General features: G+C 43.5%; 4 protein-coding genes across 9 annotated transcripts; all 4 read right to left on the bottom strand.

Moving 5' to 3' along the window:
• Positions 1-6,159: 6,159 nt before the first annotated feature.
• On the bottom strand, positions 6,160-7,355 carry LOC134023894 (peptide YY-like). Its single transcript, XM_062466255.1, has 4 exons — positions 7,278-7,355; positions 6,917-7,098; positions 6,647-6,733; positions 6,160-6,445 (listed from the first exon to the last, which is right to left on the bottom strand). The coding sequence occupies exons 2-4, from the start codon at positions 7,096-7,098 to the stop codon at positions 6,427-6,429; spliced, it is 288 nt and encodes a 95-aa protein (XP_062322239.1). The 5' UTR covers positions 7,278-7,355; the 3' UTR covers positions 6,160-6,426.
• Positions 7,356-9,043: 1,688 nt separating this feature from the next.
• Positions 9,044-17,874, bottom strand: stk31 (serine/threonine kinase 31). Of its 2 annotated transcripts, XM_062466773.1 has the most exons (26): positions 17,376-17,874; positions 16,979-17,043; positions 16,839-16,891; positions 16,641-16,739; positions 16,461-16,532; positions 16,083-16,241; positions 15,633-15,961; positions 14,662-14,827; positions 14,243-14,359; positions 13,987-14,019; positions 13,703-13,818; positions 13,392-13,548; positions 13,179-13,304; positions 12,862-13,041; positions 12,631-12,747; positions 12,417-12,536; positions 12,192-12,317; positions 12,002-12,103; positions 11,835-11,915; positions 11,595-11,720; positions 11,313-11,438; positions 11,098-11,184; positions 10,695-10,844; positions 9,798-9,926; positions 9,539-9,592; positions 9,044-9,337 (listed from the first exon to the last, which is right to left on the bottom strand). In XM_062466773.1, the coding sequence occupies exons 2-26, from the start codon at positions 17,007-17,009 to the stop codon at positions 9,233-9,235; spliced, it is 2,961 nt and encodes a 986-aa protein (XP_062322757.1). In that variant the 5' UTR covers positions 17,010-17,043; positions 17,376-17,874; the 3' UTR covers positions 9,044-9,232. The 2 variants fall into 2 exon arrangements, with proteins under 2 accessions (XP_062322757.1, XP_062322758.1); XM_062466774.1 differs by lacking the exon at positions 13,987-14,019.
• Positions 17,875-18,016: 142 nt separating this feature from the next.
• malsu1 (mitochondrial assembly of ribosomal large subunit 1) lies at positions 18,017-19,273 on the bottom strand. 2 transcript variants are annotated; one of them, XM_062466775.1, is made up of 4 exons: positions 18,894-19,273; positions 18,596-18,771; positions 18,412-18,493; positions 18,017-18,312 (listed from the first exon to the last, which is right to left on the bottom strand). In XM_062466775.1, the coding sequence occupies exons 1-4, from the start codon at positions 19,201-19,203 to the stop codon at positions 18,158-18,160; spliced, it is 723 nt and encodes a 240-aa protein (XP_062322759.1). In that variant the 5' UTR covers positions 19,204-19,273; the 3' UTR covers positions 18,017-18,157. The 2 variants fall into 2 exon arrangements, with proteins under 2 accessions (XP_062322759.1, XP_062322760.1); XM_062466776.1 differs by having other exon boundaries at positions 18,017-18,282; positions 18,894-19,271.
• A 751-nt stretch (positions 19,274-20,024) lies between these two features.
• smpd5 (sphingomyelin phosphodiesterase 5) lies at positions 20,025-26,785 on the bottom strand. 4 transcript variants are annotated; one of them, XM_062466778.1, is made up of 9 exons: positions 24,417-24,435; positions 24,224-24,333; positions 21,924-23,186; positions 21,712-21,787; positions 21,470-21,610; positions 21,249-21,338; positions 21,086-21,149; positions 20,817-20,976; positions 20,025-20,551 (listed from the first exon to the last, which is right to left on the bottom strand). In XM_062466778.1, the coding sequence occupies exons 3-9, from the start codon at positions 23,058-23,060 to the stop codon at positions 20,444-20,446; spliced, it is 1,776 nt and encodes a 591-aa protein (XP_062322762.1). In that variant the 5' UTR covers positions 23,061-23,186; positions 24,224-24,333; positions 24,417-24,435; the 3' UTR covers positions 20,025-20,443. The 4 variants fall into 4 exon arrangements, with proteins under 4 accessions (XP_062322762.1, XP_062322765.1, XP_062322763.1 ...); XM_062466781.1 differs by lacking the exons at positions 24,224-24,333; positions 24,417-24,435 and adding an exon at positions 26,764-26,785; XM_062466779.1 differs by lacking the exon at positions 24,224-24,333 and having other exon boundaries at positions 24,417-24,519.
• Positions 26,786-26,834: the final 49 nt, after the last annotated feature.

A 26,834-nucleotide genomic window follows, 5' to 3' on the forward strand; every position in this document is an offset into this window, starting at 1 on the left:
GACTGGGGGTGGAGAAGACCCGCACCACCCCGCTTCACCCTCAGAGCGACGGTCTGGTGGAGCGATTCAATCGGACCTTAGCACAACAGTTGGCCATAGTGACAGCAAATCACCAAAAGGATTGGGACACCCACCTTCCCCTGGTCCTCATGGCTTGTCGGTCAGCTGTCCAGGATTCCACCAGCTGCTCACCGGCCCTTCTCATGCTGGGTAGGGAGCTTCGCAAACCAGCGGAAATGGTGTTCGGGCGACCGCCAGAGGAAACACCAGTGCTGGCTGGCCTGGACTACGCCTGACGACTGCAGGACAGGCTTGAGTCTGCCCATGCCTACGCCAGGGAGCAGCTACGGAGCGCAGGCATGCGACAAAAGCGGCACTATGATGTGCACGCGAGGGGGCGCCACTTTGAGACAGGCGAGTTGGTGTGGCTACACAACCCGGCCAGGAAAAAAGGACGGTGCCCTAAATTAGACAGTGCGTGGCTAGGGCCTTGCCTGATCTTAGAGCGTGTGGGGGAGGTGGTGTACCGGATCCAAACTCCACCAAGGAGGCGCAGGGTAGTGGTACACAGAGACAGACTGGCACCTTACAGGGGCAGACAGACAATGGGGGGTGACCAAACAGACAATGGGGACAGTCATGGGGCAGGTCAGCCAGAGGAGACCTTTACGGAGGCACCAACAGGGACCCCAGCTGCGGCTGTGAGAGAGGAGACACTCGGGGGGGAGAACTCTACTAGACCTCAGAGAGAGAGGAGACCTCCAGGTCGCCTTAATGACTTTGTTTGTGCCCTCAGGGTCGAGGGCTTGTGACAGGGGGAGCTGTGTAGCGACCCTGTGTTATTGGACATTCATTGGTTGTTAATGTTCATGTTCTTATTGGAGGGTTTGGGAGGTTGTGGGATAGCTGGGGTGGGTCATTTTTGGCTGTAGCCTATATATAGGGGTGTTTTGGCGGTTACCTCTCTCTCTGTTTTCCCTTCGTGTTTAAGGTCAACAACTGTGTGTAGGTAAAACAACAAAACCAGAGCCATTAAGCATCATTATCAAGATTGTTCAGATTACGAGACTATTTGTATTAGTTAAGGCATAGACAGTGGCCCACAACTGTCTGTGTAATAAAACCCAGCACTTCACCGGTTGACCCCCGACTCCTCATTAGCATCCCGGCTAGGGGTGCTACAATATGATTTATCGAAGTAATGACTTCCCTCAATAAACTTATCGTAACATTAATTCATTTTCAATAATATCAATAATGTCCATAGAGAATAATTAGGAACAACAGTCCATTTTATTTCTGTGATGCAGCAAGAAGTTGCTGAGAAATGGTAGCCTATGCTCACTAAAAAATACTGAGCACCTCAAGTGGAGTACTCCACATGAGGTGCTATTGAAAATGAATTGGTGCTATTGAAAATGAATTGGTGCTATTGAAAATGAATTGGTGCTATTGAAAATGAATTGGTGCTATTGAAAATGAATTAATGTTACTATAAGTTTATTGAGGGAAGTCATTACTTCGATAAATCAATAAAAAAAGATCGCCCAGCCCTAATATACAATAAAGTATACTAAACCTCTAATACACATAATAACCTAACCTTATAAACCTATACTAACCTAAAGACAAGTGTTGTACAATTAGTGCAATATTGCTGACAGTGCAACCAGTAGCTGAAAGTGACAGTGTGTAAAGTGAATAGTGAGAAAGTGTCGAGAGTGTATCAATGTCCATATCAATGTCCATTCAGAAGCCTGATGGCCCTTGGAAAGAAACTGTTGTCCAGTCTGCGTGTGCGAGACCGAATGCTTCGGTATCGCCTGCCAGAAGGCAAAAGGGTAAAAAGACTGAAGGATGGTTGGTAACAGTCTCTTGGAATCCTGCCAGCTTTCCTGAGGCATCGTGTGTGGTAGGTGTCCTGTAGGGCTCATCCAGTAGGTCCAGTAACAATCAGATTTCTCTTTTTTCCCTTTTCTACTGTCACTTTCCCTTTGGTTAAATGAGTGTAAAACCTTTCCTTTCTATAATACGTGTCCTCTTGCTGTTATGCATGGAGTTCATCTTCTCTCCTTCTCTAACTGTTGCATCAACCCTATACCTAACCAAGATCATTGAGGAGCATCATTCCCTCTTCCTAGAGCTCTATCCTCATCGGCATTTGCCGCCAAAACACCATTTCATGCTACACTATCCAAAAGCAATCACAAAGTTGGGCCTCTTGATGCAATTCTGGCATCAGAATTTGGCATCAGATGATACAGTGCTACAGTTTCTTGTCTGGTTCTGTGCTTAGCCACAATACTGAAGTTGGTCCGGGGCACTGTACCTTCTTGGCCACCTTAGACAGATTTCAAGAAATCCAAGAAATCTAACTGGTATCCCCCTCTTCAGCAAAGTTTTTGTGCCGGCCTGGGTAACCTTCAAGGGTATGGAATACAGAGCAGGCATGTCAGTATTCCTTTCCTATGAACCAGATGGAGAGCCTCAGTTTGGGCTTATAAAAAGCATAATTGTTTTGGAACAAACCACAAACACACCAACAATGTTGTATAGAAATAGGAAACTAAAGGTTTTGAGAGGCATTTCTTTGCATACAGCGTGACCCCCACTCACAGTTTGGCAGCTGTTAATGTGAAAGAGCTGCTTGATCATCATCCATTACATGCTGTTAAGTCATACAGAGAACATGATGACAGTTTCTACATCTCCCTGCGCTATAGAATCTTTTATACTTCATCAGCTGAACTGATGAAGAAAAGTTAACAATATTTGCAATACTTTACATTATTCATCAAGTCTTGCTTATACAGTCTAGCTTTACATTATTTTTTTTACCTGTTACGTAGTCATTTAAGGCTTCCAAAAAGCCCCTTATCCACAATGAGCAAGGATTGTATAGCTCTGCGAACACATAATGAGTGGATGAGTTCAATCTACTTGGCCTACCATCATAGTTGGGAAATGCTGTGCCCCCTACTGCCTCACTTACAAGCCCAGATGTGCCATCTGCTACACTTCCTTTGGAAGAAACCACCATGGTCGTGGATCAGACGATGCCACTTGTACTGCACATCATTCCAGTATTTGTAAGTCCCACATTTTCTGACTTTAGAATTATCACCTAAACAGTAAGAAACTAAGCTTTATTCTCTGCCTTCAAAATGTTTTTCAGGATATCCGCCAGATTCTTACTGCTTCACCTGAGGGCAGGTTGATTATGGAAAGCCTTGATGTGGACAATATGCTCACCATAAGACAAAGACGCTGCTTGGTCAGAATATTGGTATCACACCTAATTGAAAAAATTGGAGAGACGTGAGTAGGCTACCAAAAGATAAATGAATGATGAGTGACATGTTGACATGTTTACATTTAGTAAGTTTTCACATACCTGCTTATGAAATCTGGAAGTCTCATGATGTACTGATTATGCGTATCGCTGTTTTGCTATTTTACAGACCTACCGCAGACAAAAAAAGCCTTAGCATCAGCCTTGGTGCAAACATTCCCCTGCTTCAAGGACATACATGGCAGTGGTTCTGTGAGTAGTTGATTAGCCTCTTCTGTTTTCTAGGGCCTGTTCCATGACGCAAGTTTACCAAATAAGCCAGGCTGTATAGCTACCTTCCCAGACATTAGCCTCGCTGTCCGTAAACTTACTTTATGGAACAGCTCCCTATAATGTGACTGCAAGATAAACTGACAAGGCATTATCCAGCTGATTTGTTGCTTTTGAAATGTATCCTTATATTTCTCCTTTCTATTCTTTCTTTCTCTTGATCATAGGTTGGAACAAACATTGGAGTACCTCCAAGCGGAGATGTCAAGGCCTAAAGGCCGCAATATGCTTCTGCGTCTCCGTTTACGGATGGGCGGGCGCACGGATACGCACGGATACGGACGGATAGACTGCGTTTATGGTTCTCCGTAGGCTGTGGGTGCTGAAAACAATTCACCGCCAGAAGAGTAGGTGGCGCAACGGTTTTTTGTAAATCGTCGTGGAGTGTTTATTTACCTAGGTTATCGAGAAGTCGGAGCAAATTTACAAATTAGCCGTTTCATCAATAAAATACGCACATTTTCAGCAACTACATTGCCTATTTATCGTCACATTTTAATTCAGATGCTGATTTACATGTACTGTTTAGCTGAAATATGAATTGTGAAAACTTACAGCAATGGCGGTCAAAGGATTCTGTTCGTCCTGTTTATCCTGGCAACCCCGCCCCCGCCCCTGATGCAAGCGATTCTTAATACTGACCAATCACAGCCAAGGGGGTCTCCGTAGCTCTCCGTCGCTCACGACGGATAGTAACGCTGCGTTCACACTGCAGCGTTTTTTAACGGTCGTTTCGGCGACAGAAACGACAGAACATGTTCGGTCGTTTTTTAACGACCGAACATGGCAAGCATCGCTTGCCTTCCCACAGTACACCACGCTCGGGGGCGTGTTAGACAAGTTAATACAGAGTTGTAGTTCCCTAAGGTCACTGGTAGTCATGGCCAAGCGTGGAGATTTGGGTTCATGTACTCACAATATCGATCAAAATACCACTTTTACACAACATTTATGTAAGTGCATGATTTTACTAGTGCAAGATTACAGTAGAATACATGTTACGCCACCGGTCACTCAACCAGTCGTTTGTAGGCTGGGCTAGCAGTGGCACAGAACAGTCACGTAATGTGACGAGACTGAATTTAAAAGTAGGCTATAAATACACACTAGGAACAATGACGACATCGGCAACCATGCACCATGCATTATTAGTTTAATGTAATCTTTAAATTCAGGCTCGTCACATTAGTAACTTTGTTCTGAACAGAACTGGGTGTGCAGACACATACGAAAAGTTTCTCCTCCATCTTGAAATTGTGAAACCTAGAAATGTTTATCATGACCAAAGGTTGCTACTTTACAAGAAACAAGAAAACAATCCGATTGGCCAACGCTAGCGTTTTCACGCTCCTCATTTACATAAAGTTGAGAAAATCCAACTTGCAACGCTCCGCTCCGCTCGCCTTCCCACAATGCCCTACGCGAGCGTCAACGCCTGGTTTCATTGAAAATGAATTGGAAGCCGACGCCACGCGCCGCCCGCTCCGCTGCAGTGTGAACGCACTGTTAGAAAATTCAGGGGGTGCACGTTGAGCTCTCCGGGGCTCTCCGAGGGCTGACGGAGAGCTCCGTTACCTTGACTTCCCACTTCCACACACATTTACATTACATTTAGTCATTTAGCAGACACTCTTATCCAGAGTGACTTACAGTAAGTAAAGGGCCATTCCCCCCAAGGCAAGTAGGGTGAAGTGCCTTGCCCAAGGACACAACGTCATTTTGCACGGCTGGGAATGGAACCGGCAACCTTCTGATTAATAGCCCGATTCCCTAACCGCTCAGCCATCTGACCCTATATACACACACAATCATATACAACGCAAACAGGTCCTCTTTGTTCAGGGGCTAGCATTGGGAGACACTCACACACACACATCTGACTGTTCTGTCCTCATTGTTCCGGGGGTAGCCTCAGGAGACACGTGTGTACACACACACACATCTGAATGCCAATATTTCTAACCTCTTTTTTGAAAACCTTGATTTGGAGTGTAGTGGAATGTGTTTTGTAATGTTAAAACATGTGGAGAGAGAGAGAGAGAGAGAGAGAGAGAGAGAGAGAGAGAGAGAGAGAGAGAGAGAGAGAGAGAGAGAGAGAGAGAGAGAGAGAGAGAGAGAGAGAGAGAGAGAGAGACAGAGATAGACAGAGATAGACAGAGATAGACAGAGATAGACAGAGATAGACAGAGACAGTAATTTACTGTTACTCAACATTCATGCCATTATTGGCTCTTACCTCATATCACTAAGGATCTCTCAAAGTACGATGTTGAATATTATAGTTCTGTGGATATGTGTTGGAGTATACTGCCTTGAAGGCAGTATCACATTACCGGCATGTAACTTTCTATTTTAATGTGTGCAGTATAATGCCGTGGTCCATACTATCATCATACTACAACATACTATCATCATTGTATTTAATGATTACTTGCTAAATGTGTTTATATATGTATTTGTTTTGTTAAAAGAGTGGTGTCAAAGTCACCGATGAATTGGGATGTGCATACTGTATGTTTTAAGAGTTTAATAAACAATGTTTAAGTTGTTTGGTTACAGTGCTATAACAGTAACATGCCAACACTGGCAGACATAGACCACTGAAAACTTTTGAATCACTGGTTTACTGTCAATATTCAACAGAAGCAACAGTTACAGTATCGTGAATAGTTACATAGCAAATTTTATTTCACAAATATGCAGCTGCATGCAATATATGACATATGATATGTCCATCATATGAGCAGGCAGTCTGTGAAATACACGGAGTTGAAATACATTGATTGCACAGAAACAGTCTGGCTTTACCAGAGGTCATCATATCTGTGGAAAAAAAACTAGTTACGTGCATCTTAAAAAAAAGGTGAAACAATTTTAAAGTTTGGCTAAACACGATATGATGCTAATATGATCATAATCCATCGACATACAATTATTAGTCGTTATGTAGCACGATGCGTTTTTACGCATATGTTAAGACGAAAAATGGTCTGTAAAGATGTCTATTAAAATAATTGCCCCCACCTTCCATATGATCGTGGGATGCTCTCTGCACTCTCTCTCAGTAACATGTCTGAGAACACAGTATCCGGGCTGGATCTTTTACCATACCTAAATATTAAAGAAAAGGAAATACATTTATAGAAGCAACATGCTTTTTTATTCTTACTTTTAAACATCTTGCCAAACATACAAAGAAACACCAGTCTTCAATGTTCACGTTTTACTGTTGCACACTACAATAGCCTATGTAATACAGACTTTACAACAGCACCTATTGTCGTGGAAACTCACCGCTGTCTCGTGATGAGGTTGATATAGTGTCTGAGCGCAGAGTAATACTTTGCAAGTTCCTCTGGGGGGGCGTCTTCACGGGGGCTCGCTGGCTTGGATGGATACGCGTCAATCATGGAGTGGACGCAAATCAGCGCGCAGAGAGCCAGCACACCAAGTGCCATCGCTGCGTTTGGGCGCATCTACATCACCCAAATCACAAGTAGAAAACATATGAGCAAATCAAACAATTGATAAATGAAATTTCTCAAACTACATTTTCTATCAAAATTAAATAATGAATATTCACAAATGTATTCCGTAGCCTATACAATGAGAACCTTTTTAATATCAGCAAGGAAAATATATAGTTTTTACTCACATTTCCTTGTAAACAACGGCGTATGTACTTCACTGAGCTACTGTATCCAACTCTGTCAGGTTCCTAACATCGTGTGAGTTTTATAATACGCTGCACAAAGGGCGCATTGGCGATGAGGAGGAAGAGTGCCCAAAGAAGGCAAACGTCATCTTCCCACTTTTTCGTAGAAAGGATGACGATTTTTATTGCATCAGTAAAAGTACCTACTTGAAACTGTATTAATAATACATGGAGGGTATGTTTCAGTGAGTCAGTTTGTCACCCACAGATTTGGTTGTATGTGTACAACACGTTTATTTATTTATCACCCAACCTTTTTTGCATGTGAAATATTTATAATCACAAAGCCAATATCAAAGGCCAGCTAGGTCCCCATCGCTTCTACTTCGAGACAGATTCGACCATTTCAGACATCCCAACCTGCAGAGACTCATTTCCGGGATGAGTCCCCCCCCCCCCCCCCCCCCCGGGACGCAATCCGGACGCATGATGTACCCCCTCAACCTGCATTTGAAAACTTAATTAAACCCTTTTGAATTTCATTGTTTTTCTGTATAAAACTGTCAGAGCTTATCTTGAAAAGGGCTATGGGCAAATTTACTCATTAAACATGAATCGAAACGATTCTACATAACAGTGAACAGTATAAAGAACGTCAATCACCACAGCAGGTGGTATATAGACTACTGTAGCCTAACTTGTTTGCTCGTCAAAGTAAGCCTTCACTCAAATGAACATTTGAGACATTTCCGTAAAAATATATTGTTTATAGCCTACGTGTACTTAAGATGCATGAATAATCCTTCTCTTATCTCCATCTAACTGACTCATTATACTTAAAGACTTAAATTAGTTTCCACCACGTCCACCAAAAGGTTTCACTTTGCCAAATGTAAAACTATGTAAAAGCCTGTCATTTCAAAACAAATCAACAGGGAGAACGTCTTTGAATAGTTTGAACACCTCCTGGGTGTGTGCCTCACAAACCCAACAGACAGGCGCTCAATCTAGTGACACTGTAATGCAAAAAGTGGTTTGACACAATTCTATTTCAGACAGGGTCGACAGAAACAATTGTGTCCAAATGTCTAATGGAGTCCGGATGGTCTGCAGTCCTCTCAGAATTAGGCTAGAAATTGTTTGTGTAGTGCAATGCAATCCCAATTCCTGAAAATAGAAAGTATAGTATAGAAAAAGCATTATCTAGGGGAATGTGACAGGAGATTGGTGCCAACAAAGAACATGTCAGTCAAATCAGGAGTCAGACAGCATGTTTCAGAGGTTATGTTTAAAAGTATCCAAAAGCAAAACCTCAAAAGTCTAACTCCAGATAACTTTCTGTTTGTGGAATATACCAAGCGCTACATCAGTCTGCATCTTACCTCATCTTGATCCAGGTAAGTACACTGTGCACATCCAGGGTCGGCTTCAAGGGGCATTGACGGGGAAATGCCCCCCGCCCCCCCCCCAAAAGGATTGCTGTGCCCCTCAAAAAATAATTTTGTTAAAGTATAAATAAGAAATACTGGCATTGGCTATACATTAAATATCAAGATGGCTATACTTCCTGCAGAATATGCAGGTCTGCTCTTATTTTGACTCTCATACATGCTTTGTAAATGCGTGCTCCCCTTGTGAAAATAAATGCCCCGCCCCCCCCCCCCCCCCCCCCATTTAATTTGTTCTGGAGCCAAGTCTGCACACAACATAATTTTTCAACCAAGGTTGTCAATAACATTCAACACACCATCTTTTCCCATACAAAATGTCAGAATCTTTTTTATTCTTTGCAAAGCAACTGCAGCATAAGGCAAACATAACCTGGGTGATTAAACATTCTAATTGCACATCTAAAAAGGGTGAACAGAAACAAATATGTGCACATCTAAACTCTTGACAAACAAATGTTTAAAAATAAAAAAGTATGCCATCAAACAAGTTCCCCTAATAGTTTCTCATGCCTCGTCTGACTGAAAGTAGTGGTCAGCCAGGACCTCCACAGCAGTCAGCCTTCTTTCAGACACCAGCAGTTTAGAGAGCAGAGCTTGCAGTTTCGGAACCTGACCAAAGACAATACACAACATTTACATTTTGAGTAAAGGGAAATAGCTTAAATGACTAGTCAGAGGTAGCAGATATTAAAACAGACGTTCAATAATTGGGACATTTAATCAAGTCAAACTTTTATTTCATACCAGAAGGCAACACAATGCGATTCACAAGGGGGAAAAAGAGGTTGGGGGAAAACCGACGTCACTTACCAGTTTCAGTTCATCAAGCGTGTTCAATGCACCATTGAAATCTGGGACATGAAGCTGTAGAGTGAAAAAACGACTGGTGCTTATGTGCTCATTGCATTTCAGACTGTAAAAGCATCTCTGTGTACAGTATATATTTTAAAAAAGGGACGACCAAGACTTTTCCATGACAATATTCTTTCTACAGGCAAGAGCTACCTACATCGTGTGCTCAGTGTGAGATTGTTAGACTAATGATCTGAATGGTGAGGTATCCTCTCACCCAGAGCAGGAGACAGCCAAATGAGAACATGTCACTGGCTGGAGATGGGGGAGCGGAGCCCTGGCGAAGCTCTGGGGCCACCAGGCTGACAGAACCTGCCACCATCCCTCTGCTCACCGCCCTTTGCTCCTGGAACCGTCACAAACACATCAATCTTTACATAATGGGCACTTCATGTGGGAAAACAGAGCCAACATGCTGGGGGACAGCAAAGGATCTTGAAAATCAACCAAAACTAACAAGGTTGTATTATGTAGTACTGTAATGCAATCATACATCCTTTGCACAATATCAAATGGTGAACGTGACTTCATTCTAGAAGGATATTAATCGTCCGATATTGGGCATTTTCCAAACTATCGGTATTTATAATCCCGATAAATGAATATTTATATTTTTTTAATTGTGTTTTTGTTCCAAGGACTTTAAGTTTCATATCTTAAGTTTGTATTTTTATACATTTTATTTATCAGAAACTGCATTAACATATTATTTTAGTGAGGAAATAATAACAGGAGTCAGATGGCTGTGCAGTTAGGGAATCGGGCTATTAATCAGAATGTTGCTGGTTCGATTCCCGGCCATGTCAAATGACGTTGTGTCCTTGGGAAGGCACTTAACCCTACTTGCCTCTGGGAATGTCCCTGTACTTAGTCGCTCTGGATAAGAACTTCTGCTAAAAGTGACTAAATGTAAACTACAAATAACTACTGTTAGGGAAATCAGTTTGTTTTGTTACGCGTTTCTGGATTTTTAAAATATATTTTTATATATCGGCCGATATCGGATTTTTAAATCACCAAATATTTGTATCGGTATCGGCCTTAAAAATCCTTTATCGGTCGGGCTCTACTTCATACAGGGCTATGCATTGCTAGGCTAGTCCAGCTCACTCACAGGTGTCTTGGTGAAGTCGAAGTCTCCCACCATGCCTTGCTGCCGGTTGAGGACGAACACATTGCTGGGGTTGAGAGAGGCGTGTGTGATGCCCACAGCATGCAGACTTTCTAGTCCTTGGGCCACTCCCTTCATCACCTTACAAACCTCCTGTTGAGAGACAAGCGCTTTTAGACCCAAGTCAGCTGCCTAGCCCTTTCCCGTGATGCACCTAGGATCAGAGTGGATTGGGAAGGGGCTAGTAATACATTGGAAAATCCAACCAGGCAATAAACAGGGAGGTGAACTTCTCTGAGCATTCCACAAGGGATTTGGATATGGGGCACAGGGGTAGATAAAAAGTTTCAATAAACCACAGAGGGGGACAGGGACAGTCAGTACGTCAGTATTAGGGACAACTCACTGAGGTGGACAAGGGACTGGCTGTCTGAACGGCCTTCAGACTCCCATTAGGGAAATATGGCACCATTACATAGGCAAGCGGATCAGACTGCAAGAGACAGGTAAAGATGGCACAGTACAAGGAGGCAGACATGTCATGGTCGCAGTACGGCTCAAGAGGCAACGGAAACAGTTTTGTGGACTGGTTGGGGCAATGAGATGGATCCAGTTCAGTACCTTGCTGAAGAACAGAGCCAGGAGTGAGAGGATCCCAGCGACAGCCTCACCCTGTGTCCTGGCCCGGTGGAACTGGGCGGTTCTCTCCAGAACCCTCTCCTCCACCTCCTCGTTCACGGTGTAACTCTGGGGGAAATCACAGATCACCTCACTGTTACAGTAACAAGAGTACGTTTACAGTAGCTTTCATATGGGGGCTTGGTAAAAAAATCACTTTACAAGGCCTTTATTCATCTCCACATAAGAATGGGATCATTTTACAAATATGTATTTATCAGGCACCTTTAGTATAACCCTCTGTCCCTGGAACTCCGTGTGCACCAGCGGTCTGTGGTCACTCAGCTCCCTCATAGGCTCAGCATCGAACATGTCTTTGTCCAGACTACTCACCAGCAGACCTCCAGAGCTCTGCACAAAAACACCAGGACCTCCTGTCACACCACCCAACACCTCACAGGCACCCTGACATGCTTTGTGGTGTTTGATTGTGTGATTCTGGGGGTGCGATGCAGAGCTGCTCACCATAAAGCTGTGGATGTCTGTTTCCGGGTAGAGCAAGGGAAGCTCTGGGAAGCCAGCCTCTACAAGTGCACTTAGCTTGGTCTATCAAATTAAAAGTGGTAGAAAACTTATGGATGTACTGATGTATAAAAAATGTTTTTATACAAAACAGGTCTAGCCACACATACATATTCCTCCTTTTCTCGTGCGATTTCTTGGAAAAGGGCTTTTCGGGTTTCCGTGATCTCCTCCTTCTTCTTCAAGATCTCTGTTAAGTCCAGCTCCTCACACTGCACAGGGGCAAAGCAGCATCTTTAGTGTTTACAATACCTGTGCCATCCAAAATCAACAGTCCTGTTTCCCCGTGCCTGGCATCACCTCCTCCAGAGTACTCTCTTCCACCTGTCTCCACCGCAGTTGGGACCTCAGAGTCCTGATGCGCTTCTTGATGGAGAAGAGGGTGTCTGGCGTGGGGCTGGCATTCTGCCACTGCAGCATCTCCCCCTTAAACGGAACACAGATAGGAGAGTGGGGAGCCTGTGTGGAAGACTACCTCCAAAAGATTCTTCCAAGACAATTCTGGGACAAAAACTATTCTCACACCTTAGTATTCATCAGGTACTTTTCCATCAAATCATTCAGGACCTTCTTCTCCTCATGAATGTGCTGCATCACTTTGTGAAAAGCGTTGGTCACAACCTTATTGTTCTGGTTGTTGGCTACCTAGAGACACCACAAACTTAATACAAGGGCACTGGAACTGTATGCTGGATTGGAGACCTCACTGAATTAACATTTAGAAACCATTCAAACTCACTGATTTAGAGACATCCATCTCCTTGCATACATGCAGCTCTGCCTGCTTCAGGATTTCACTTATACCACCAATTAGGTCTGTCACACTCACTGATGTATTATTGGACAGACAGAAGAACTGAACAGAACAAAGATTAACATGATCACTATGGATTGTATTACTCAACAACAACTTGAAATGCATTGTATTTTTTGATTGTTTGGCTTAACCCTGTGATGGACTGTACTGTACCTTGCCAATGTTCTCAGACCAGGTACACAGGGCACCCAGGGCCTTGTCCGTTTCATCTCGAACACTGCTGGACTGCTGGTGTGTCTGGGTCTTCCACTGGTAATACTGCTCAAAGGCATGCTCGTCCACCTCTTCTGGGGAGAACAGACCAAAGACTGCAGCCAGGGACATGCTCACCTCCTGTGGGATTCAAACATTCATGAACAAACGTTCAGACATTGGTAGATAAGCATTTGATTTCCAATTAAGTTGATCTGATTCAAAAAAGCCCATCATTTACAAACTCTTCCAGAAACTTGGATTGTTAGTTCTTGTACCTCGAGTTTCTCTAAGCGCTTTCTGACAGGCAAACTCTTTGCCTCTTCCAAGAAGGCTTCCACAGTGGCAGTCAGCACACTGCGCACCTCGTTTCTGTTGGTGATCAAATCCCCAAGCTGCTCCATCTGTGCAATTGAGGTCAAAACGGTCATTTCACACCAAAAAAAATTGTACTCTGATGGGACATGATTGCCGTCAAGATGACAACTCACCGTTTCACACTCTCTCAGCTTCTCTTGGGCCTGCATGTAATCATGCCGTGCCGCATCCAACTTCCCCATGGTGCCAGGGGCGGAGATGCTGTCGTTTATGACTGTGCTAATAGACTCCATCAGGCTGTCACTATCTGTTAAACCCGGGCTTCTTTCCCTGGTCCATCAAAATACATGAAAAACCATTCATGAAAGGCAAAGGCAGCTCAGTGGCTGCATACATGCTGTCACTTCAATATTATCGTCCTGTTAATAAATAATCGCAGCATAAGCGGGTGTGACACCTGCAATATTTTGAAGCCTTGCAGTACCTTAATCCCCTCAAAGAAATGACTTTCTCTGCCAGTCGGCAGAATTGCTCAGACACTGCAGAGTCCACAAGCTTATCCATTTCCTTCTCATTTCTTTGCATTTCTTCCCTAGCAGACTAGGCATGGGGGAGAGATAAACAAACACCAGAGTCTCATTTAGAGACCCAGCTGTAGACAAACATACAGACTGAGAAGCTAATGAGAACATCAGCCCTAGACCTTTATGTCCAAACACACAACATCACTACTGACTGCAACCCTACAGCGTCCCTCCGTCCTCATACCTGCACTACCACTGCACTTCCATACTTATGACCCTGCCAACAACAAAAAGACCACTTATGTACATATTCATTAAATGTTCCTAACATTTATGAAATCCAATTATAGAAGGAGTGTTTGGATGAACAACTACATTATTCTTTAAGCTGTTATAACTTAATAATATCTGCATATCCACATGGCTTGTTTGGTAGGCCTAAGTGTAGTCACACCCATAATAGCAAGAGTGATTAATGCACAGACCTCTCACAACCTCACCTCAAGCTCAAACTTTGCAACTCGCAGGTGTTTCTCAAGCTCTTCCGATTGGCCCCGAAGCAGATCCTTCTCCACCCTATACTTCTCGGTCTCTCTCAGGTTCTCCTCTTTCAGCCTCTGTAACAGTGATAACACACGACAGTGTCGATGCACACATCAGTCTCTCCACCCTGATCCTCTGGGCCTACAGCCCTGCACGTTTTAGATGTTTCCCTGATCCGACACACCTGATTCAAATGAATGTTTTGTCAATCAAGTTCTGCAGAAGCCTGATAACGACCCATTCATTTGAATCAGGTGTGTAGGAAGAGGGAGACACCTAAAACATGCAGGGTAGTTGGTCCAGATTACAAGGGTTGAGAAAAGCTCTTGTAGATGCCTGTAGCTGTGACTGGAGATGTCTACTTTCAGAGAACAACCTGCAGCTCTGAGCGAGTGTCACTCAGTTCCTTCTCCTTTTGCTGGGTAATCTGTTGCTGAGCATCGTGTTCTGCCTTCAGTTTCTCATTCTCCACCAAAACATCCAGTTCCATGTTTATTTTGATTGAGTCGATTGGCTGTGGGGCTGCGACAGTGTTTTTCTCCCTATTGAACATAAAGACAAAAGATCAGGTTAGCCATTAAAGGTTATAAGCCTTAACTGTATCAGTTTGAGTATCCAGCAATGAACTGTACATCAGCACTGATCACCACATTGCAAAACACTCCAAACGGTTCCCTTTAACACAAAGACACTGTACGGGCCCAGGTTTGCCCCTTCTCAACTGACTCACTTGGGATGATGAGTCATTTGTAGTTGGATTGTATTCTTCCTTGAAACCATGACAAAGTAAACAACGTGGACCTTATCACTCACAAAACCCATCTTTCCTAAATCCCAGAGAAACTTAATGGTGCCAATACTGTTTTACACTGAGAGACAACTCATTTCAAAGTGAAAAGGATGAAACACAGGCCCCTGAGGTGTTGTTGCTCTATAAACATAACCTGCAGAGCTCTGATAGTGGAGAATGGTTCCCAGAGGGAGCAGGAGACAGCAGTATCAGCCCTGCACCAGAGACAGCTACTCCAGCAGGAAGACAGACCCCCCAGCAGCTGTAGCAGGTAATCCAGACCACAGACAGAGGAAGCTAAATAAAAGGCCTCTGTTGTTCCTAGCTAAGAAAACCAAGATGTTCTTCGTCTGTTTCAAGCCATCAGACCCACATGTGGAAGTTCCCTCATTTATTGGAATGTGGGAAAAAGAAACTTCAGAGATTAATGACAGGGCGGAAAAATAAGCAAATATTTGAATTAAGAATACGTTAATACAGAATAACTGTATATATCTGTTCTCAAATCAGCTCTAGAGTACTGTGATATTGCCATGTTCTCTTAGATCGTGTCTTACTTCACTGACTGAGGTATCTGGTCACTTAAGACCGGGCGGAGTTTGGGCATGCAGACTGGTGAGGCCGAGACGTCTCCCTCTCCCTGGCCTCTCTCCAGTAGCATGTGGGCCAGCAGGGCAGGGGAGTCCTGGAGGGAGGGCCGGGACACGGAGCTCTCTTGATTACTCCCCGGTAGACTTTGCTTGGCAAACTTCATCCTCATAAGCTCTTCGCCAATGTCCAAGTTTCCCTGGAAAGCCTGAACAAGGATTGTCCCGTCGAAGCAGACTGACTTCTTCTGGATACGTACTTTCTTACCGAGTATTAAATTCTGTAAGAAGGCTTTTCCCTGAGTGCACACCAGAAAAGTTATTTTGTCACACATGTTTCTAAGATTAATGGAAAAACACTACAGGCACATCTTTGTAGTCATCCCAACACCTTAAGGACAGGCTACTGAGCAGTCTTACCTGCTTGAAATGTTGAGAGTCATGGTCACTGGACACATGGAAGCCCCAGAACTTGTACTTCTTGGCCAATGATGGGGACTGTAAATCCACTGGCAGTTCAACAACTGCTGATCGACTGACAACCTCCGAATTCCCATAGTCAATGTAGGACACATGGACCTGTACAACAACAGGATAGATTTAGTTGTTATTGTTGTCTGTGGTAAATGGTAGGCTACTGTATGGTTTCGTTTAATTTTAAATGAGGGAAATAGAAACCGCTTAAAATAAAAAAAATCAAACCACTAATTCGCTACACAACTAAATAAATATGTATGGATTTGTTTGTTCAAAATCATCAAACTCAAGGCCTTCTAAAACGGCTTACTGCTTCCTCACCTTATCATCAATCTGCTGTTGGACCTTGCATCTATACCAACAGCTGTCCTCAGAGAACATTGCCCCATATATCTGCACAAGAAGGACATACAATTCGGATTTAGTCTACTCTAGACAGTCGCATTCATCTAGGTCAACTGTAAGATGCCTTCCAATACGCCTGTTGTCCGATCATCTTACCTTCTGAGGAATTGGGGTTCCAAACAACCTTGGATATTCTGGACACTTGTGTGCCAAAATGTTGCTCATCGCCTCAATTGCTTGGTCCTCATTGACATTCTACACAGAGCAAATTATAATCATACTAAAATCATGAAAATTGTACACCGACTAGCCTACATGCCTTGATTGTACAATTATAACGTGAACCACGTGTACCTGTGCCCAAAATGTGATGGCATCCAAAACGTGGGTGACGCCAACAAGCTCCACTAAAATAAGTTAGAAATGTGTTAGCCTACAGGTGTACTAATGTTTTCAATGATCCGAAATTCACATTACTAGTTGTTGCTACTCACTTTTCTCACGGTCCATTTTGGGTTGGTCCATGACTTTTTATTGACTAGAAGTGTGACGTAGAAAACTACACAGCGAATAAATATTAGCAAGTTAAAATACAATCACAAAATTAGCGGCAAAGTAGACTCAACGAACTAGACTTGCAAACATTCAAATTATTACACTTTTATCTGGTAAAATTTAATAATTCTGGATAGAGAACTAACTAGTTAGTCAACTCCCTGTCTGAATCAGTTAGCCTTTAACAGTCGCATTTAGCATAGTTGTGACAGGTGAACACTTCATATTTCGTTTCAATGTGTTTTATTGTATACAAGTTAAATATTTAAAGATGCACTCCAAGCTGACAGTGAAGTTTGCAAGTTTAGTAAAACATTTGCTGGGTTTTAGTCTCACCTGTCCTTGATTCTGGAGGAAATTATTTTGAACAAATGATGCGCGCGTGATTGAACTCACTGCCTCATGGGAAATTATCTAGCCTACAACATTTGGGATAGCCTACAAGTCTGTAGCCTATTCACACAATGGTAATATTTTGGATTTTACCATTAATATACGTGTATGTAACATTGTGAACTGCTTACACACAACGTATTTTATTTTAAAGGGGCCAATGACCAGGTTCACTTTCACTAATTCATACACAAGTTACAAACATTATTAGTGTACAACTGGCGGTCCACACACATTGCCGCCATCTGCTGAAGGCACTGACAGTAGCGGCTACTTTATTAGATTGGTGTGCAATATGCATGCCAATCTAATAAACTTAAAACATGCCAAAACTGATGTTATTTGGTAGGCTTACTGTGAAATAGACTGCATACAATTTTCTTCGCATCTGCAGTTTTTTAATTATTATTCGGGAAGCAAATCTTTTTTAGAAAAACGCCATTTTCATATTTTGTATCAAATAAAAACACGCCAATCAACTACATTGCCCGATCCTCCACCTGTATTCAGTTTTACTTTCAACAAAAATCTAGCCTACCGTAAGATACTTCAAACAGCACATTGAAAGACAGGCAACACAGTAATTTTGTTTCCATAAACCCATGGTTTAATCTAAAATATTTTAGACTTTATTTAACCCATAACAATAACATGCTTCAGGTGTCTTTATTTCTTCGTTTTAACTCCGAGTAGCATTCATACTCCACACAATATTCTTCGTTGAGTCACTTAGTGACATCTGCCCCATACATGAAGTCGTCTGGTAACGTCTCTGGAGGGATGCTGGAGAGTTGCTCATCAAAGGAGCGGAGTGTCCACAGTTTCTCCAGTTCATACAGCTCTCTGGCCTCTGGAAGCATGAAATGGACCACAATGCTTCCTTGAGGAGACAAAAAACATTGGAAAGAATTTTTTTTTAAATCAGCAAAGAAATACCATCCCAATAGCCTGATGCTGACATTTCAGAATCCCACCATACCAAAGTCAATGCACATCCAGTCCACTGCATCCTTCCCTTCAATCCTGGCATGTGGTTCGTTGTTTTTCTTCAATAATTTGTGCTGCCAAATACATAAAACGTGTGTAAGAAATGTTTGCTATCCCCAATGGTGTACAAAATTCACAGAACCACCTAAACCACTATTACCTAAATTACAACTTACCACTTTAATGGCATAGAGAGCCATTGCACGGAGGTGTCTTGTTGAGGAACCACTGACAACAATGAAGTGGTCTGTGTACTTGACTTCCTCAGGAACTTTTATTACACAGATATCCACGGCATTCTCCTGACGGAGCAGAGACACCATCACATCAATGTTGAAATCCCGAACAGTTTCTGTGGGCAAAGAGAAACTCGGGTATTACTTCGGCTATCAAAAGGTTTGTATAGGCCAACCATCAAGACAATGTTTGATGTGGATAGAACACCCAACTTAATGACAACATGATTCTTCTCACTTTTGACGGATTCTTCCTGCGTACAAATTCCATTTTCTTGTTTTTCACATTTACCGGGACTGCTCTGTTCCGAAAAACTGTGCTCAGTGCGCTGATCGGAGTAATATCTTGATATACTGTAGTGGCGACATGGAGGCAGGTACTGTTGATGATGGGCAAGACATGTGTAAAGCCGATGTGGGAGCCCTTTCTGTCGAGCATTTGAATTCAAACGTGAGCCACTGAAATCACCAATAGACCTACACCCTAGAATAACTTTCTGTTCGAAAATTATTGAGAGAAATCCCTTCGAATAAATCCGTATATACATTATTTACTGATATCTTGTCATGGTTTGGGAACAAGCATGTTTTTTTTGGTGAAGGACTAAAAACAGGAAGTAATGAGGATTCATGAACGATGATTGGTTGGAGGAAATTACTTTGCTGGTTATTACCCTTCCCTACACGTCCTCTGCTACCACCTAGTGTGTAGGAAGACAACATGTCAGGAGACTTCAGCTTGTGGAAAGAAAATCAGTAGTTAACCCATGCATTCCCATGGGTTATGTTAGAAATATTTCTATGTGCGTGTTATGCAAGCTTAAAAGAATACTATTCAGAAAGAGGAAAACCTCATAGTTGCAACCGCAAGCTTACTTAAACATGCTGACCGTTACCTTTACTCAGCATGTAAACATTTTTTACTGAGCAAGTAAGCGAAACAGATGTCAAACTCTATATTGTATTGGAACCAGGGGGTCATATTGTAACTTTCCACTCCAAACTGAAGATGTAGTTTTCCACTCCAAGACACACGCACACACACGCACGAGAACTTTAGGATAAAAGGAGACTGACAGTTCCTCAGACAACTTTGTACCACCATAGACTTCTCTCCTTGCTGCATGCCACAAGAAATAAACTGCCTTGATATGACTCCAGCGACTCTGTGCACTACTTGATAACAGATTTTCCTGACAGACCATTGTACATTTTTCACTGCATAGCTGCTTTGAATGAGCTACTTATAGCCTACCTGTGAGCAATCATTAATCCTTGCCAATATTGCTCAAAAAAGCACACTATTAACAAATACACCCCAAAAATTTGAAAATCTGGATTTTAATATCAAGTAATGTGACTCAAAAAATTGAATAGATTTCATTTATTTTCAGACATTCACTTATGCAATCATTTTCAATTTCCGAGTGAAAAAATAAATCATATGAAAATTATTTACCATAGTAAGAAACTGTCACCATATAAAATCTACATACAATTCCTTAGCCTGACACGGGCAATTTTTATACAATATAACTTATGGAGTTACTTGGTCTCTATATTATCAGTAAATCAATATTAGAACTATCATAAAAAAGTTATCAGCATATCGCTCTGGAAAAGTGCAAGTCAGCACTCCTCACATGAGGCATTTCTATTGATCAGTTCATTTTCTCTGTAATAATCCCTGTGGAGAATGCCCAAAGAAATGTATGTACAGTACTAGTGTAATGCTGTGCATAGTTAATCTCTGTCTCACACCACATGGATTTAACATCCCATTAGCCCTCAACCATCAACACTATTGGCATCCAGGGTCACATTCAGCCTCAGGCCGACAGGGATGTGGTCAGTTAGGCCAGCAAGCTGAGTCACGAAAGTAAACTCCTCTATTTCCTAAAGAGAGCAGAGAAAAGGAAAGAAGGACAATAAAGTAATTTTATGTTATTTCTTAACAGGGCAATGCTTTTGCTATCGGTAACGGAATGGTAACGGAAGCCATATGTGTCAACCTCTGCCACAGTGTAGAAATGATTTGAAGTTTTAACAATGGGTTGACACAATATACCTTTCCATTCTATTCACGGAAAAAGACTACAGTGAAGAAGAAGATTTGGGGGGGATGAGATGATGACTAAGTGAGACACATGGGGACACGTACTGTTCCGCATTGTTTGGCGATGGAGCTCTCCCGGAACAAGATGTAGTCAAGCCGACGCCCCACCCAGGGCTGGCCCAGCTCAGGGTAGTCCATAGGGACACCAACATGGGCCACAGGAGGGGAAATAAACTGCTTTCTGAGCTCCTCCCTTTCCAAAGTCCTATGCAGGGAAAGACAACAGAGAAGACAATGTATCGATGTTTGACATACTGCTCACATCTCAAGCTTAAGGGAAGCATTCTGAAAATTGAGTCATTTCTAAAACGTACCTTTGAAGATTCTCTGGTGTCTTTACATTTTCATTGTACAATGTCGGTTGTTCCAGTAGAGTACCTAAATATACACAAGAGGTATGTTTAAAAACCTGTCTTAAAATGTTTTTTGTATACATTGACTACACAAATTATGTAGTTCATATCAAATAGTTCTCACCAATCACCCAAGGCTTCTCTTGACCAGGCCCTACCCTGCAGGGGTCTCTATAATCCTCAAATATACTGTGCGCCTGTTCCAGCCTGTCATCTATCCATGGATAAAAACACAGACTCAACAACAAAGACAATGACAGATCTAGACCTCTCCAATTACACAATGCACCATGATGAATTAATTATCTCAGTATTGAAATGTGATGTTATAAATATCAAACACACCAGGTGAGCAGTTGTCAAAGTTGAAATCCCCACAAAGCACGTCAAACAGGACAACCTCATCAGCCTGTTTGTTCATGGCTTGGAACTCGCCTATCCATTTTGTAAGCATATTGAGCTGCTCAAAGCGAATTTCTCCTTCTCCTGGTTAGATTGGAAAAGAACACAATGACACTTTATAATTCAAACTCTCCAAATGTGAGTCTAGAACAGGACAGGGAAAATAAAGAGTGGAAATAACTTACCTTCTGGTGCATGGAGATGTGTGCAGTTAAAATAGCCAACTGCTTTCTTCTCTTTTTGAATCTGACCAATCAAGACCTGGTAACCGCCAACAGCCCTTAATTAGTTACATTTTTAGGTCATACTCATCATGTCACAAAATAGTACATCAATCCACAATCACAGGTAAAATAATGTACATGTTGCATTGAATAGTAGGTGAAAGCTGTGATACCTTAGCAGAGAGCAGGCCTTTGGCTGCTAGTGCGTCCTCGCCCTGGCCATTGGGAAAGCAGTGATACTGAGCCTCTAGTACTGGGTAGCGGCTAGCCAGGAACAAGCCACTGTTCATGAACTTAAAAGAGGAGCAGCTGCCTGGCGGCTGGCAGGCGTAGACGCCCACGTCGTACAGTATGTGACCATACAAGGGTCGGAGGGCCTCGGTTAGCTTCAAAGCAGCCCTCTTGTCAAACACCTCCTCCAGGCATAGCATGTCCACATTAGCCGGAAACAGCGAAGACACATCCCAGGGCACATCGTCTCCCTGGCCCAGGCCCTGAGAATGCAGAACACGCGGAGGGTTCCGGTGGCTCTTCCGGCCCTGTTGGTTGGAGTTCTGGTTGGTGTTGATGACAGAAGAAGGCGGGTTAGGAGAAGGCATGGAGGAGGGATCCTCGGTCTCATCACAGGGAACAAACACCACATGGTTACTGGGGTTAGTTGCTGGAACCTCTACATCGGTTTGGTCCTCGTCCTGAGGGTTGGTCGCTGCGGGCTGGGTCTCTGTGGCCCCGTATGTGGAGGGGCCAGTGGCTGTGGGGAGAAGGCTGCTGGAGGGGCTGAGTGTTCCACAACTGCTGGGGGAGTCTACGAAGATGCGGATGTGCGGTCGGCTCACGCCCTGCACGATGCTCTGGCCGATGAGGGCTGCGCGGCGCTGCGTGTGGCCCAGGTTGTTGAAGCGCGCCAGGCCGTCTGGCAACAGGCACAGGTTGGCGGTCACAAACCCAAATGTAGCCTTTCCTGTCTGCTCAAAGTCCAAGTTCCTTTCCCCTGCGGATGATGATGTCACCCCCTGGTGGTAGGAGAAGGGCCTGCGGGCAGCTTGAAGCGGACCCCAGAGTAAGAACCCCAGGAAGGCCAGGGGGGCAGTGATGAGGAAGAGTGTGAGGAAAATGATGAAACCAAAGAAAACCTTTAGAGGGTGGAGGTAGCATTCCTGCTCTTGCCGCTGTGTGCGCTCCAAGGTGGTGGAGAGACACACAGCAATAAGGCGATCCAGAGACCAGAAGCAGGGTAGGATGAGGCCCCAGCCCACTGCATGGAGGCCTCCCACAAAACAGTTGGAGAACGGAGACTCACGCAAAGCCATGCCTCCCCACCCCTGTAACGTTACAGTTTTATATGGACAACAGGCATCAGGTCTCCCTGTTCACTTCACTCTGGCCACATTGTCATTGTGAGGTTAACAGCCTATAGAGCTCCAATGGAATATACACTGAAAAACAAGCACAAAAACACTTCAGGATGAAAAAATCTATTTCAGGGTGATTTGACATAATGATCATAGTTGTCACATAATTCAACTAACCAAATAGTTCGAATTTGGATTAGTGAATTCACTGAAATGGTGAAGCTATCGACTGGATATTCAGGGACATCGGGACTCCTTTTTAGGAACCCATCGGTTCCAAGTGGGTGACAGCTGGTGCGTCATTGGGGCACGCGATCAATTCGAGTAGAGACAGATTACATTGGTTTACTGCGCGCTCATGCAGGGGAGGTAAACACTTCTGGCCAGCATTGTTGGAAAGGAGGGCAAGAATGGAACAATATATGAGTTTCTCGCTCAATCGCTGCTAATCCAGCCGCCACCATCTGCACTTTTCACTAATCGCTGGATGGAGACTAGCGACAGTTGAGTGCGCTCAGTGTTACAATGGGGACCTTGTATCCCACTCTTTACATCTAAACTAATCATAGTCGGGTACAATTAATAGAACATTAACTGATTCAACTGTTCATCATTCATGATGATGACTTACTGTCAAGAACACGATACAACATATCGATTACATTAGTGCGTAGCTCTAAATTCAGTCGATATGTTCTGGCTGTGGTGAGTCCGACAACTACTACGAGCATTATCGGTCTGGGTAATCTATGTATTGTTGGGTGGAAAACGTTCACAGTGGTAGTGTGTGTCTCCTATCATCGCCTGTTTATATTTTAACTAACTTGTCAATGTTCCTTGTACTAGGCTACTTACTACAATCATTATTATGTCTTCGTAAATACTGTATGGGCGGCAGAAAAAAAATAGTAGAGCCGCAAAACACTTGGTAGATTAGACAGCTAGCCGAACGTCAGCTAGCTAGATCGGGAGGACCTACAGTAGGCTATAGTCTAATACTTTGTAATACTAGGCTACTACTATCTAGTAACAAGAAATAACAGTATTGACTTGTCAGTAACTTGTACCAACACCATACGAGCACAAAGAATAATAAATGTCAAGTAATCCAACCGCTTTACCTGGCCGTGTCACTTGCGTGTACAAATCTGACAGGTTATTAGTTCCTCGACATCAATCGTTAGCTCTCTCTTGCGTTTCTGGTAGTGTTAGTGAAGCAAGCAGGTGTCTACTGCTAAATTCGAACCCATTGACAATATATGTTAAGTCAAAATATGAACATACGACAGAAATAATGAATTTGAGTGTTCATACAAAAGCATCCCGTGTCGCAGGATGGAGGCTATTTGCTAGCTTCCGTAGCTAGTTTAGGTATGAATCTGTCTGCCTTTCTTAGGGGCTTGCACGTGTACAACCAAAGCGCGTTCACGCTGCTTCCCAAAGCGTCGATGGGGCGCTGTCACAGCTCCCAGGCGTACACCTTGTTGTGCCTCCATACGCGCGCGCGAACTTCAATCTCAAAGCCACAAACCCTCAAATCAGAATCTGAATTCGGTTTAATCGCCATGTATGTTATACAAACAGGGAATTTACTGTGGCAGGGAGGTGCAAACAATAAACATATACGGATCTTAAATTAAGCAATAGTACAAAAGTTTCACTATTTCTAAAAACGAACAATCTAAGAATAAAACAATTGAAATATAAATACATATAAAAATAAGAATAAGAATGAGCAGCATGAGCGGTCAACATGCTCACAACGTGCAATCAGATACTGAGATAAAGGTGGCTTATGCATAGTGTAATTTCCATTAGATGGACTTATAATAGTTAAATAAATGAATGAATGTCAGTGGGAGTCCTTGGTCTTGTTGAAGAGGCGAGTAGCAGATGGAAAGAAACTGTTCTAATGGCGTGAGGTTTTGGTCCTGATGGACCGTAGCCTTCTGCCGGAGGGGAGTAGCTGGAACAGGGAGTGGCCAGGGTGGGAGGGGTCGGCCACAATCTTCCTCGCTCGCCCTCAGGGTCCTCGAGGTGTGCAGGTCCTCGAGGGTAGGCAGATTGCAGCCGATCACCTTCTCAGCAGTGCGGATGATACGCTGCAGTCTGCTCTTGTCCTTGGCAGTGGCAGCAGCGTACCAGATGGTGATGGAAGAGGTGAGGATGGACTCAATGATGGCTGTCTAGAAGTGCACCATCATTGTCTTTGGCAGGTTGAATTTCTTCAGCTGCCATAGGAAGTACATCCTCTGTTGTGCTTTCTTGGTGAGGGAGCTGATGTTCAGTTCCCACTTGAGGTCCTGGGAGAGGATGGTGCCCAGGAAGCAGAAGGACTCCACAGTGTTTACTGGGGAGTCGCACAGGGTGATGGGGGTACGTGGGGCTGTGATCTTCCTGAAGTCCACAACCATCTCCACTGTCTTAAGAGCATTGAGCTCTAAGTTGTTCTGGCTATACCAGGTCACCAGGTTGTCAGCTTCCCACCTGTAATCAGACTCGTCTCCGTCAGAGATGAGCCCAATGAGGGTGGTGTCGTCCGCAAACTTCAGAAGTTTGACAGACGGATGACTGGAGGTGCAGCTGTTGGTGTACAGGGAGAAGAGCAGAGGGGAAAGGACGCAGCCCTGGGGAGATCCGGTGCTGATGGACCGGGAGTCAGAGACTTGTGTTCCCAGCTTACAGCATTGCTTCCTGTCAGACAGGAAGTCTGTGATCCACCTGCAGGTGGAGTCGGGCACGTTCAGCTGGGAGAGCTTGTCCTGAAGCAGGGTGGGGATGATGGTGTTGAAGGCAGAGCTGAAATACACAAACAGGATCCTGGCATATGATGCTGGGGAGTCCAGGTGCTGTAGGGTGAAGTGGAGGGCCATGTTAACAGGGAGTCAGGTGGCTGAGCGGTTAGGGAAGCGGGCTAGTAATCTGAGGGTTGCCAGTTCGATTCCCGGCCGTGCCAAATTACGTTGTGTGCTTGGGCAAGGCACTTCACCCTACTTGCCTCGGGGAGAATGTCCCTGTACTTACTGTAAGTCGCTCTGGATAAGAGCGTCTGCTAAATGTAAATGTAATGTTGTTCTCTCCGCCTAGGTATAAGGTATAAGCAGTTCTCACAAGTTTTTGAGCCGTTTCCGCATTCCGTTTCAACATCGTTGAAATGGTGTACACATACTCAAGGTAGGCGTATGTGTGTGTATATTATCATTTAAACATTACCCTTACGGGGTGTAACGATCACTCAGCTCAAGACTACACGTATCACGATACTCACGAACAACAATATTTCAGGATTTTATTTAAACTTTTATGTTAATTAACTGTGAATTAATTGGTGTGTCACTGAACAACACAAACTTATGTTTTACATGAAAATAGAAGAAATGCGTGAGTTCTAAATATTTCCAACGGTCCCCACAGCGCAAGTTATTTTGCCGAAACGGTAGCTAGCTAGCTAGCTTTAGTTAGCTTCCGGGCTAAGTTACCTAGAATAATACCAAAGAACTTGTTCATGTATACTCTTTGATTAATACTCGTAGCAATGCTACTACCATGCTTGTGTTAATTGTTATCCTTCTCATTAGTACATTTTGAAGCCATGCTTCAAAATGTACATTTTCTTTACAGTATTTACACGCAGTTCGTATTTTGTCTGTTTCTTTTTTACCGTCCTCTTGTCGAGTGACTGGAAAACCAAAATGCTGCCAGACGTAGGACTTATAAGTGGACGGGGCAACT

The sequence above is a fragment of the Osmerus eperlanus genome, chromosome 7 (assembly GCF_963692335.1).
Source record: "Osmerus eperlanus chromosome 7, fOsmEpe2.1, whole genome shotgun sequence".
Taxonomy (NCBI): Eukaryota; Metazoa; Chordata; class Actinopteri; order Osmeriformes; family Osmeridae; genus Osmerus; species Osmerus eperlanus.